Source organism: Vombatus ursinus, unplaced genomic scaffold (genome assembly GCF_900497805.2).
Source record: "Vombatus ursinus unplaced genomic scaffold, bare-nosed wombat genome assembly UNPS02014781.1, whole genome shotgun sequence".
NCBI lineage: Eukaryota > Metazoa > Chordata > Mammalia > Diprotodontia > Vombatidae > Vombatus > Vombatus ursinus.
Genome location: NW_020954559.1, coordinates 37542740 through 37554938, shown reverse-complemented (window position 1 = coordinate 37554938; position 12199 = coordinate 37542740). Strand labels below are relative to the sequence as shown.

The 12199-nt window shown below is 36.4% G+C and overlaps 1 protein-coding gene across 1 annotated transcript in view; it reads left to right on the top strand.

The window, feature by feature from the left end:
* The window catches only part of LOC114046104 (gamma-tubulin complex component 3), a 144861-nt gene that overhangs the window by 30218 nt on the left and 102444 nt on the right, over positions 1 to 12199 (top strand). Inside the window, exon 3 of the mRNA XM_027866357.1 lies at positions 4457 to 4524. Within this exon, the coding sequence (XP_027722158.1) occupies positions 4457 to 4524 (68 nt within the window). The remainder of the gene's footprint in view (positions 1 to 4456; positions 4525 to 12199) is intronic.

The following is a 12199-nucleotide window of genomic DNA, read 5'->3' as shown; positions in this document are numbered from 1 at the left end:
TTGGATGTAGCAGTTTTGACTTTGTTCTACCTTCTGAGTTTGTGTTTTGTTCTTCCCTATGACTCGAGTAGCTTTCTATAGTCAGGTTTTTTGTTTTTTGTTCTTTGCTTATTTTCCCAGCCTCTTTCTTGACTTTTAACTTCATGTTGAAGTTGAGTTCTGCTTCTGAGGTGGAGGGGGTACTGTCCCAAGCTTCAGATTTTTTTGTGCAGCTGTTTTCAGAGCTAGTTCTGAGGGTCTGTAAGTTTTCAGGTCTTACAAGGTAGTATGATCTAAGGAGAAGTTTGTTTATTACTCTTCTAGCCTATGCTCTGATCTGTGAGCAACCACAAGCACTTTTTTCCATCCTGGAACTGTACCCAGGGTCCCTGCTTCCCTGAAGCTACAAGCTCTGGTATGCTAGTACTCTTCCTTGCCCTGGGACTGCAAACTAGGACTGCAACCCAGATCCACAGATGGGCAATGCAACAGAGTCCTGCATCCATTACCAGCAAAGGGGCCCCTGTAATCTCCTTCTGACAAGTGGTTCAACCCCTTTCCATCTGTGTGCTGATTCAGTTGCCCCCAAGGCCTGCTGGCGGCTTGTTAAGGCATTGCCTGCTCTGGACTATGCTCCACTCTCACCCCAAGATGACAGACCTTTCCTGCAGACCTTCTAGGATGTCTTGGGCTGGAAAATTGTTTCACCTTGTCCTTTTGTGGGTTCTGCCTCACATGTGTATAGTCTATATTAAATTACTTGCCTTCTTAGTGAAGGAGGTGGGGAGGGATGGAGGAAAGAGGATTTGGAACTCAAAAATTTAAAAAATGAATGTTAAAAACTTGTTTTTTACATGTAATTGGGAAAAATAAAATACTAAATAAATGAAAAAAATAAACATAAAAATATTAAGCTCCTATTCTATACTAAGCAATGTGCTAATTAAGCTCTGGAAATACAAAAAGAGGCAAAAGATATTCCTTGCCCTCAAGGAACATATAATCTAATGGGGGAGACAACATTGCAAATAAATACTATCGGATAAATAGGATATAATTAATAGAGGGAAGGCACTAGAATTAAAATAGGTTGGGAAAAGGTTCCTGTGAAAGATGAAATTTTAGTTGGTACCTAAAGGAAGCCAGGGAAACCAGTAGATGGAGTTGAAGAGGAAGAGTGTTCCAGGCTTGGGGAATAGTTAGAGAAAATACCTAGAGCTGAGAGATGGAATGTGTTCTTTGAGGAATGGACAGGAGGCCATTGTTATTGGATCAAAGAGTTCATGCTAAACAGAACATTTTGTATTTGATCCTGGAAACCACAGGGAGCCACTGGAGTTTATTGAATGGGAGAGAGGGGTTTGTATTATTTTTTTTTTAAGTTGAGGTACATTGTCATGCTTTGTCCTCAGTCCTTTGGTGTTGTGGTTGGTCATTACATTGATCTAACTAAATTGATCAGAGTTCTAAGTCTTTCAGGGTTGACTTCTTACAATGTTGTTATTGTATCAAGTTGTTCTTGTGGTTTTATTCACTTCACTCTCATCAGTTCATGTTAGTCTTCCCAGTTTTCTCTTAGATGATTCCTTTCATTTCTTACGACAGTAGTACACCACATAAATAGACCATAATTTGTTTAACCATTCTACACTTAAAGAATACCCCCTTTGTTTTCAGCCCTTTGCTACTACAAAACAAGCTGCATTTATATATTTTTGTACATGATTCCCTTTGTTCTTCCCCTCTTTGGGGGTATTGACCTAGTGGTGGTATTGCTGGGTCAAAGGGTGTTCAGAGTTTAGTGATTTTTTTTTTGGGCCCAGCTCCAAATTGTTTTCAGAATGAATGAAACACTTTACAATTCTGCTAGCAGTTCATTAATGTGCCTGTTTTCCCGCAGCCCATTCAACATTTGTCATTTTTATTTTTTGTCATCTTTTCCAATTTGATGGGTGTAAGGAGGAACTTTGGAGTTGTTTTAATTTGCATTTTGTGGGGGATTTGGAACTTTTTTTTTCATAACGGCTGTTGAAAGCTTAGCTTTCTTTCTTGGGAAAACTGCTTATTTATGTCCTTACCATTTTTAATCAGTTGGAGAATGGCCCTATTTTAATAAATTTGGAATCCCTGCTTTAATTTTTTTAAAATTACTTTGTTAAAACTCCATTCTCATTGATTCTTTTTATCTATTCCCTCATTTACCTATCTTTTCCCTAGTTTTTGTGTTTTAAATTATTGGTATTTTTCTTTTATGTTTCTTTCCCTCATTTGTCCCTTCTTTCCCCTCTGTTAAGAGGTGAGTTCCAAATTTACCCTCTTCTCTTCTCCAGCTTCTTAACTTTATTTTTTTAAGTTTCCTTTTTCTAAAGTTTTTTTTTTGTTTGTTTTGTTTGTTCTTAGCTTTAATTCTTTTTTCTTCCAGCCTAGTCTGAAATTTTATTCTCTAATTTATGGACTCTACTTTATTCCTTCTTTAATTTTTCTGTGTTTCTAATGGTGTTTCTAAATTACAAGGTTTGAACTCCTCTTGATTTCTGGATGCTAATTGCTTCTAGGAACTCATATATTCATTTTCCTGAGGTAGGATGCTAACCATAAAGACAACTGGTACTGTGGATAAAATTCTGGGTCTGGGTCTGTAGTCAGAAAGACCAGAGTTCAACCCTGGCTGGTCTCAGTCACTTCCTAGCTGTGTGACCCTGGAAAGTCACTTAACATACGTTTGCTTCAGTTTCCTTAATTGAAAAATAAGGATAATAATAGCATTTCCCTCACAGGGTTGTTGTGGTGATAAAATTAGATATTTGTGGGGAAAAAAATCCTCAGCACAGTGCCTGGCATATAGTTGGAGCTTTATAAATGCTTATTTGAGCTATATGAATACTTATTCCCTTCCCTTCCCTTCCCCATGGAGGTACAAAACTATTACAGGGTATTTAGCTTCCCAGTGTACCAACTCCTCCATGATTAAATCTATCCTGGAGTCACCATTGCTCTTCTGAGCGTGTGTGTGTGTGTGTGTGTGTGTGTGTGTGTGTGTGTGTGTGTGTGTGTGTGTGTGTAAGTGCTATTTACTGAGGTCCCCTATCCCTGGTAGGGTGTATCCTGCCTTTGGCTTATAGTTTCTGTCCCTCTTTTCTGCCACTTTCCATTTTTCTTACTGCTCCATTTTCTTTAAATTTGGTATTTTCATATTCCAAATTTGTTACTTTCACTTTTTTGAGAGGCTCTTGTGGATTTAATTTTTAAAAATCTGATAATATACACACAAATTTTAAAAGTTTTATTGACGTTTTATTTTTACAATACATCCTTACTCCATGGGAAGTCAGTCTCTTGTAACAAAGTAAAACAAGTTAATAAAACTAACAGTGTAGTGACCTTATCTGAAATCCCTTGCTCCCTCCCCACCTTCCCAACCAGTCTTATTTTTAGTTCATTCCCTGAAATCATTCAGCTACACCTGAAGAACCATAGGATCTTTCTATCAGTCTTACCCTTGAAACCTGTACATATTGTTTTCTCTGCCATTAGAATGTGAGTTCCTTGAGAGCAGGGACTGCCTTACTTTTCTGTTTTGATCCCCAGGGCTTAATAAGTGCTTTGCACATAGTAAGCACTTAATAAATGCTTATTTATTAATTTCATTTATTTAATATATAACATAATTATTTATTACAACCTTGGTGAAAACTAGAAAATAATGAAAAAAACTACTTTATATTATACTTTCTTCCAGAAGTAATTATCTGGTGAGTATTTAGAGAGAATTAATTTTGATTTATTGCAGAGTGACACACAGTATTGGGTTTTTTGTTTTATTTTTTTTTTTTTTTGTCTTGCCTTGGTTTGAATACCAATTTAAATTGTGATTGATGCTGGTCAAAAACTCTGGAAATGAGTTCTACACAATATATTTCTTAATCTAGACTGACTCTTAGCCTGAGGGTCTTATATAGTTGGATTCATTTTAGGGCCTGCCTGGGGTTCTAGTCTGTCTGGGGATGATAATGGTCCTAATAATTCCTGGTCAGCCATGATCCTTCAACATATCTCCTGTCTTTTCTCTAAGAAAATCTAAAATTGTCTTAGAGCGCCCCTGCATTTGGTTTTGGAACTACCTTAAAACATTACTGAAGCTTTTCTAGGACATGGTTAAATAGGGACTTGTAGAAGTCATAGCTTTTCAGCATGACTCTTTGAAGAAATTTATGAATAGTTTTCTGCCTCTTGTTTGATGAGAAGAAAAACCTAGTCACAGATTATATGTGTGTGTGTGTGTATATATATATATATATATATACACACATATATATACACACATAAGTTTAATAATACAATGAAATACCCAGAAGCAAAAATAAATACTCGATATCCAAATGATAGAACTGTTTAATAGGTGAAATATTGTTATAAAAATAAATTGTAATACATATGAATGCTTTATTTAAAAAAAATTTTTTTTCTAACTTTGTAGTTGTCCGACAAAGAAGGGAAGCAGATGCTGCGTTATTTTCAGAACTCCACAGGAAACTCCATTCACAGGTATTATATGAAAGTTACTAAGAATGATACTGGATGATACACTGATAAGGATGATACACTGATACTAAGGATGCTAGTGGTAAAAGAACAGTTTTTGTGGTATCATATTAGCCACATCTGTATTGGGTAATGGCTTTTACTTTTAGATTGTGGTTTATTAAGAGCCCAGTGCTGGTTCAGGGAGAGTGCTGTGGGGACCTTCCATCATCCTATTATGTCTGAGTGGAGAGCTTTACTGTATTAGAAGTATGTATGTACTTTATTTGGATCTAATGCTAAATTGCTTTGAGGACGAAAGGAAAGCCACTAGCTTGGATAGGAAATATGGAGTATATCAGCAGTATTTACACATTTGGTTTGTGTACAATTGCTTAAAGTCATTATAGGAAGGAAGGAGATGGGGAAAAAATGTTGACTTATTTATTCGTAATAATAAAAGTTTATGTGTCTAACTGTACTTTATTTTTAGGATAATGGACCCTAAAATGTATTGATATATTGATTTAGATTAAAAAAAAAGTCTTTTGGTTTTGAGCTTTTATGAGACTTGCTTATGCTTGAAGGTTAAAGGTTTCTTAACTTAAAATTTTTTTTTCTAAAAAAGTCTACCAGTCTATATATCCAAATAAATTTAGCATCATAAAACTGGCTCCTCAAAAGAGGAGCCTCCTAAAATTGGTTTGCATTTGTTTCCTAAAATCTCAAAATTATTACTGTTTTTCCTTTCATTTTAGGTGATCATTAATGTGGGATTATAATATAAGATATTTTTTGTTTCTTTCGTCAACTCCAAATTTTCCTTTCTTAGAACTTTTTACATTTCTCTTAGATTACTTTTTAAAACCTTTCTCAATCCTTTTCAAAGATTTTTGTAAATATAATTTTGATCTGAAATTCAATCATGTTTGTGAGACTAAAATTATTGAGTTGAAGCTAACATGATAAGTAGGTAGACATTTATCTCATTTCTTTTCAGAGACTGTCTTTGAGATTTGGCTTAAGTGGACTAGCTGTCAGTTCCATTTAATTGATTCAATTAATCCGAGGCTAATGGGCCAGCTATCCATTCTGCCTTATTGCCACAGAACTTTATTACTTCTGTGTTAAATTTAACAGCATTTGAAAGGTATTCCTTCCATATTTCTTAATTTAAATACACACACACACAAACACACACACACACACACGAGTGAGAATAACCTGCTACAATGGTGATGAGATTTCCACCTATACCTCATTTAAATAAAATTTAATTTTATATCAATTCAAATAAAAAGAAAACAAACATTGAGTGCCTATTTTGTGTAAGGCACCATAATAGGCATTTGGGATACAAAGACAACAGTGAAACAGTCCTTGCTGTCAAGGAGTTTATATTCTACTGGGAAGAATCTAGAAATTGCTCTTCTTTTTGGTTAAGCAATATTAGACCTTTTAATCTGAATTTTTAGTCTCCTTTTGACTTTATTTGGGAAGCAAATAGTGAGAATCTTCTATATTTGTTTATGTGGTCAGTATTGTAATCTATTTGAAAGCCTTGTCTCATCTGCTTTTCTTGCTTCTTTCCCCATTTTTACAATTTATCATTAGTCCTTAAAAAGAGAGTACCAAGGTTTTAGTTTCAGGAATCAATATACCTTAGCCTGAAGTTCAGAAGATGAAAGGCATACCCTTGGAAAAAACCCTGCCAAGGGCTATGTTGGATAAGCATATCAGAGTCATATACAGAACATTTTCTACTTGAAATGGGTTATGTTCCAAAAGTTAAAATTTTAAATCTCATGAAGTTTAGAAGAAAAACTAAGAATACAATATATTTCCTAATTTCATAAAAAAATACAAACAAATATATAAAATTAAACTTGTTTATTCTTACTCTTTACTCTAGGGTTTCTTAACTGGGGTACATGAACTTAAATTTTTTTATAATGGTTTCATTTTAAATTGATTTTCTCTGTAATCCTATATATTTTATTTTAAGCATTTAAAAGGGTTGATAGGCTTCACTAGACTGCTTAAAATATATTGTATGGGGGTATTTTTGACCCACACACAAAAAAAAGTACCCTTATTCTTCCACCCCCTTTTCTCTCTTTTCTCCTTTTGTCAACTGGTGCTAAGTCTATGGTTGGTGGGAGTCTATTATTTGCTACTCTTGAGACTGTTGCCATTCTTACTGAACTGGATGGCATTTGAATATACTAAGGGTAGCACACTGGAAATTGTGAGCTGCATCATGGGAGGGAGTTCCCAAATTGATGAAATTACAGATGCATTTGAGTACTTCAGACAGCGTACTAAATATTGTTGCCATTTCATTTCTGAGAACATGATGTTTGACATCTCGGTGAGCTGGCTCAGCAAATTCTAGCAGAGCATTTTCTTTCACGGTTTGATGGATTGAGCATATGAGCTCTCTCAAGAATAAGTTAGATAAATAGTACATGTGTGTGCCTACTCCTAGTCTGAAAAGCACTTCTTACGTTGTTTAACAGACTGCATAGCTCAAGGGAAAACATTTGGAAAACTGATGGTGGCATTGGCCTATCTGGGAAAGTAACAATGACCACTTCTAACTTTATGCCTACTCCCCCCCACCTTTTTTTTTTAATCCTTAGGTTTGTATCTTGGGGAGTATCTAGAAATATTTCTATGTGAAATTTAAAAAAATTCATACTTGATGCACCATTGTTATTGTGTGTTTTTTCCCAACTTTGTACTGTCCAGGCTATCCAATACTTAGTTATGCAGTCTACATCTTCCTCTCTGACACTCTACATAAACTTTCCTATGCTCTAAAGTATACATGTCCATTTGATCTTCCAGAGTGCCTGTAACTCTCTGAATACATCCAGAACCAGATTAAAATGTTGTTGGGAAATAATTAACAAAATAAGTAAAAATACAATAAAACATAGGTAATGTTAACATATGTTTTTCTAAGTCAGTTTGCAGCCCACAGGGACCTTCATATACTGCTGGATGGCCCCTGTTTCTATTTGAGTTTGACATCAACTGCTCTAAAGTGTTCTTTGTTCAAAAATGTCTTATTTTCTCTTCTACCTACCCAAGTAGAAATTTCTCTGATCTCAGCTAAGCATTTTTAACACAGTTTAATGATCACTTGCACTGAACTTGAAGAGACTAAAGGTCTAACACTGTTTTTTGCCAATAACTAGCTATATTGCTTTGTATAAATTATTTACCCTCTTTGGGTAATGAATCTCATCCATAAAACTATGAAGTAGATGATCTCTCAGGTTCTTTTTGTCTCTTAGATTAAATGATTCAGTGACTGAAGGCTGAATAACTAAAAGCCAATTAAGCCTCATATAGGTATTTGAATTTTCAAAAGAACATGTTTATTAACCCAAATTCATCTCTAGTAAAATTTCCAATCATCATAAAATCAGGAACCATATACCTTAGCCTGAAATGGATTGTGTTCAAGGTGAAAAAATTAATGCAATATAAGTGAAGCTCTTTTTGAACAGTGCTGCACTAGGCAGGCAGGCTGGCCAGTCCAGTCTGGAAATCTTAAAGTGCTTGGCTGAAGACACTTGCTTCTCACAGCTTCTCTCTTTTACTTCTAAACCCACAAATTTCCCCAAACTCCAAGTCAAAAACAAAACAAAACACAATATCTTTCACACTGGTGGGAGCAAGGGTTTCATCTGTTTAAGTTATAAGCAGGACATAAAAACATGATTTGTTAACAGATTCAAGTATATGGAATTTAAGTATTTCTGAGGTTCATATCATTTGTATGAATGCAATGATGAACCAAATTCCTATTGATTTTTCTACGAGTTTTACATCTAACCTGGATAGGTAGATGCCAGTATGGCCAAGTCTTATTTGAATTTAACTCATCTCTGAAATCATTCTATAAATTGTGATACTGTGGCTTTCCAAGAGCAAGGAATTTGGTGAGAAAGTGTTGTCAGACATGGCTTTAATTTTTTTTAATTTTTATTTTTTTAAAAGTGTGTTTAAATTCTTAAGTATATCCATATAATTCAACAGAAACTTTTTATAGCTAATGATTGTCTGGAATATGGTGAAATAGATGATAGATAACTTCTGTTGATAAAATTCTGCAATTTTGTTAAAATTTAGGATTGTAATATGATGAATATATTATTTGCTGAAATAATACAGCTACCACATATTAAACATTCAGAAATTTTATTTTTTGGCTTTTGTAAACTTTTGACCTTTAATCGTCTGATTAACTTGGAAATACCATTTTCAGATCAGATCTTAGCTACTTTCTTCCCTCTCACTCTGATACCCCCTCTCAAATTTCTTATCAACTTTTGTGTAATGCTAGGGCACTTCTGAAGGGTAATAATGTGGCATCAGTCTTTGATTTAGTGTAGATGCTAGGGGTCTTATGGCTCATTGTCACCATATTGTACTGGGCTAGATAATGGATACTGGGCTGTGGGGTAGTTATTAAGTATGGGCAGCTATTAAGAGTATTTTAAGTTGTAAGGAAATTGGAAAGGAGGAGAAAGCAAAGAAAAGCAATAATATATCTAGCTTGTCATTTATATGCTATTCCTGTCCCAATGCTGTAGTACCACCTAGAGGACCTTTGAGCTAGGCATCTCAATTTTTACCATTTTTTAAGTTTTCAAAGCAGCCTGATTTCAATCCATTTAAATATATGACTTCACATACAATTCACATATTTACATAATATGTGATTCACTATTTCTTTTCAACATTATTTTTCCTGGCCATGTAGATACTACAGATTTTTAGTACTATAAATCCCAGAGTCCTAGAATTGGAAAGGAATTCACTTACTACTCCATTGTAAATTGAGGTGATTTTAACATTGGAAATTTTAAAGATACTTTTGCTAAAAGAAAATATACTTTAATCCGCTAAATAGTAACATATAACTTCATGTTCATTCAAGTCTAATATATAATAAACACGACAAGAGGCAGCTTTGATTTTACTCCGTTAATTTGCTGAGAGGGTACATATCACGGTTCTATATTTGGAAGGGATACTATTCTATACACTTCTTTAACTTTGTTCAGGAGTTGCATAAACAAAATTATTTGTGTTCATGAAGGGGACTTACTATTCAAAGAATGCTAGTGACTTTTTTTTAAGTGAAAAGCTACCTTCTAATTTATAATTTGTGAAAATATGGATTTTAATATCTTAAAATTTCCTTTAATCAATCAGTCCCTTCGCATTTATTAAGTACTTACCATGTTCCAGGCACTGTGCTAGGCACTGGTAAAACAAAGGCAGAAGTGAAAACAGTCCCTGCTCTTAAGAAGCTTACTTTTTATTGGGACACAACATGTACATGTATGTATGTGTAAATACATGCAAAATAGATATAGATTTTTTTTTTCAGACAAAGACAAGGTTTATTAAAGATCCGCCATATTAGCCAGACTCTGGAGGAAATCTGAGAGTCTGTGAGGTATTGGCTAGATTCTAAGAATCTGAGCATCTTAATGGAGACAAGATGGACCTTATATACAAAAAGACTATAGGAAGGGTCTAGGAGTGGCCAAGTAGTCTATGAGGTAATAGAACTCCAGGGACCTGGACCATGTGGCCAAGGAAGAATGGAGCCTAGATAGGATTTAGGGTGGGAAGTGCCCTGGGGCCATAGGGAGGTAAAACAATGGAGGGCTTCGCTAGGTTAAGGGTAACAGAATTGGGAGATTGGGGTTTAGCCACAGTGAAAGGCCAGTTGATGGGATTATAGTCTGGTGGGGGGGATGCCAGAGAGTTGGCCATGGGGTCTAGCTCCTATCCTCATCATTCCCTCCTCAAACAAATGGGACCTAAATTCTTTTGGGGTAAGGGGCGACGATCTTGGCTTCTGAAACTGCTTCCTGCTGGCAAGGGATGTAGACCTGTTCCTGACTTGAGGAGGTCCCAAAGAGGAGGTTGACTGGAACTGAGCACAGACTGCATCCAGGGAAGAATGGGGGGACATTGGCTGGTATTTGCTGTTTGCTACCAACTCTAGGTGAATGGCCTGTAGTCTGGAAGACACAATCTGACAGAAAAAAACTGCAGGGCCCAGATATAAAGCAGGGACTAGATTCAGGGCCCACCTTTGAGAGGATAAAACATCCTTAGCTCTGTTTGGATTCAGATAATGCAGTTTTCCAACCATGCAGTATCAAATCCACCTCATAGCCAGACTCAGGAATAGCCAGGTGGGTAACATTCCCTTTCGAAGGAACATAATGGGGAAGCTGAGCCAGGAGGATCCCATCTTAGACTGAGGCTAAAATTGTCCTCTCAGCTTTTCCCAATGCTGACTTCCCACCAGTATCACATTCTCTGAGTAGCTTGTGGCATTTCTCTCAGTGGATTATTGATTATTGATGGATTATGACCCATCAGACAACTCAAAATAGAATTCTATGAACTTTTTCCTCACACAGCAAGTTTCAGTATAGAAGATCAAGATGTCTATACACTTGCAAATTCTCACCAAGCCATAATCCAAACCAGCTTTTTGGCTAGTTTGAACATTAAAACAATAACCTACAATAGCCAAATTATTTTAGTGGTAACCAAATTATGAAAAGTTGCTTGACATAATTGATACAAAAAGTTCACCAATTTGAAACATGAAACAAACTCATCACCAATCAGGTGACTTGTTAAATATTTTTCCACATTACTTTACAGAGAATCAGCATCTCATCATTAACAGTTAAAAATACAACTTTAAAAGAGTGTGCTTACCCAACTTCAGAGGCTAGCTTTTTTACCTTGAGCAGGATGTGCTGAACCTGGGTGATGCTTCCAGGCAAAGGTTGCCCTAGGGCCCAAGGCCATTGCCAGTGGGGCTCATGCTGTAGCTGCTGACCCTCCCCCCTCCTCAAAGGTGAGGGGTAAAGGGTGAAACTCTCTTCTCCTGTGAGAGGAGTTAACAGATACCCTCTTGATTCAAGGGAAGGGAGTGGGAGAAGGAGTGACCAGGGTTGTAAGGTGGAGTTTCAAAACTCCTTAATGATCAAAAGCAAAACCTCCAGAATTTGCCAAGATATTTTTAGCTCTTCCAGGATTCAGGGAGTAAGTGAGCCTCAGGGAACCAAAAAGCAACTGCAGTTTTCCCCTATTCCCTAGTGCCGGAGAGAATTTGCAGAATTGGGCATACCCTTCTGGATATGGAGTCCATCCTTGACCTCTGTGCTGTGGAAGGTGTGATTCGGTTTAGAGATTTAGGGGTGCTGGGACCCCAAAAATGCAACACATGGGTCCTGCCCAAAAGAATTTGACCCAAGCCTTCTTTCAGCCAAAGACAAGGTTTATTAGAATATCGGTCATATTGGGCAGACTCTTAAGGAGTCTAAACATTAGTAAGCTATCGGCTAGATTATATATATCTGACTAGTGGTTAGATTATAAGAATCCCAGCATTTTAAGGAGACAAAGTAGACCAGAAAGACTGTGGGAGGAACCTAGGAGTGGCCAGTAAGCTGGGGTGAACAGAACTCCTGGGACCTGGACTTCGTGGCCAAGGGGGAGATTGGGTATAGCCACAATGAAAGGTGAGTTGATGGGATTATAGCCTCAGGAGAATGCCAGAGATTTGGCCAAGTGGGAAAGTCCAGGGTTTTTCCTTTGTGGGGTCTAGATCCCAACCTCATCAGGTGTGCCCAGGTCCTTGGCC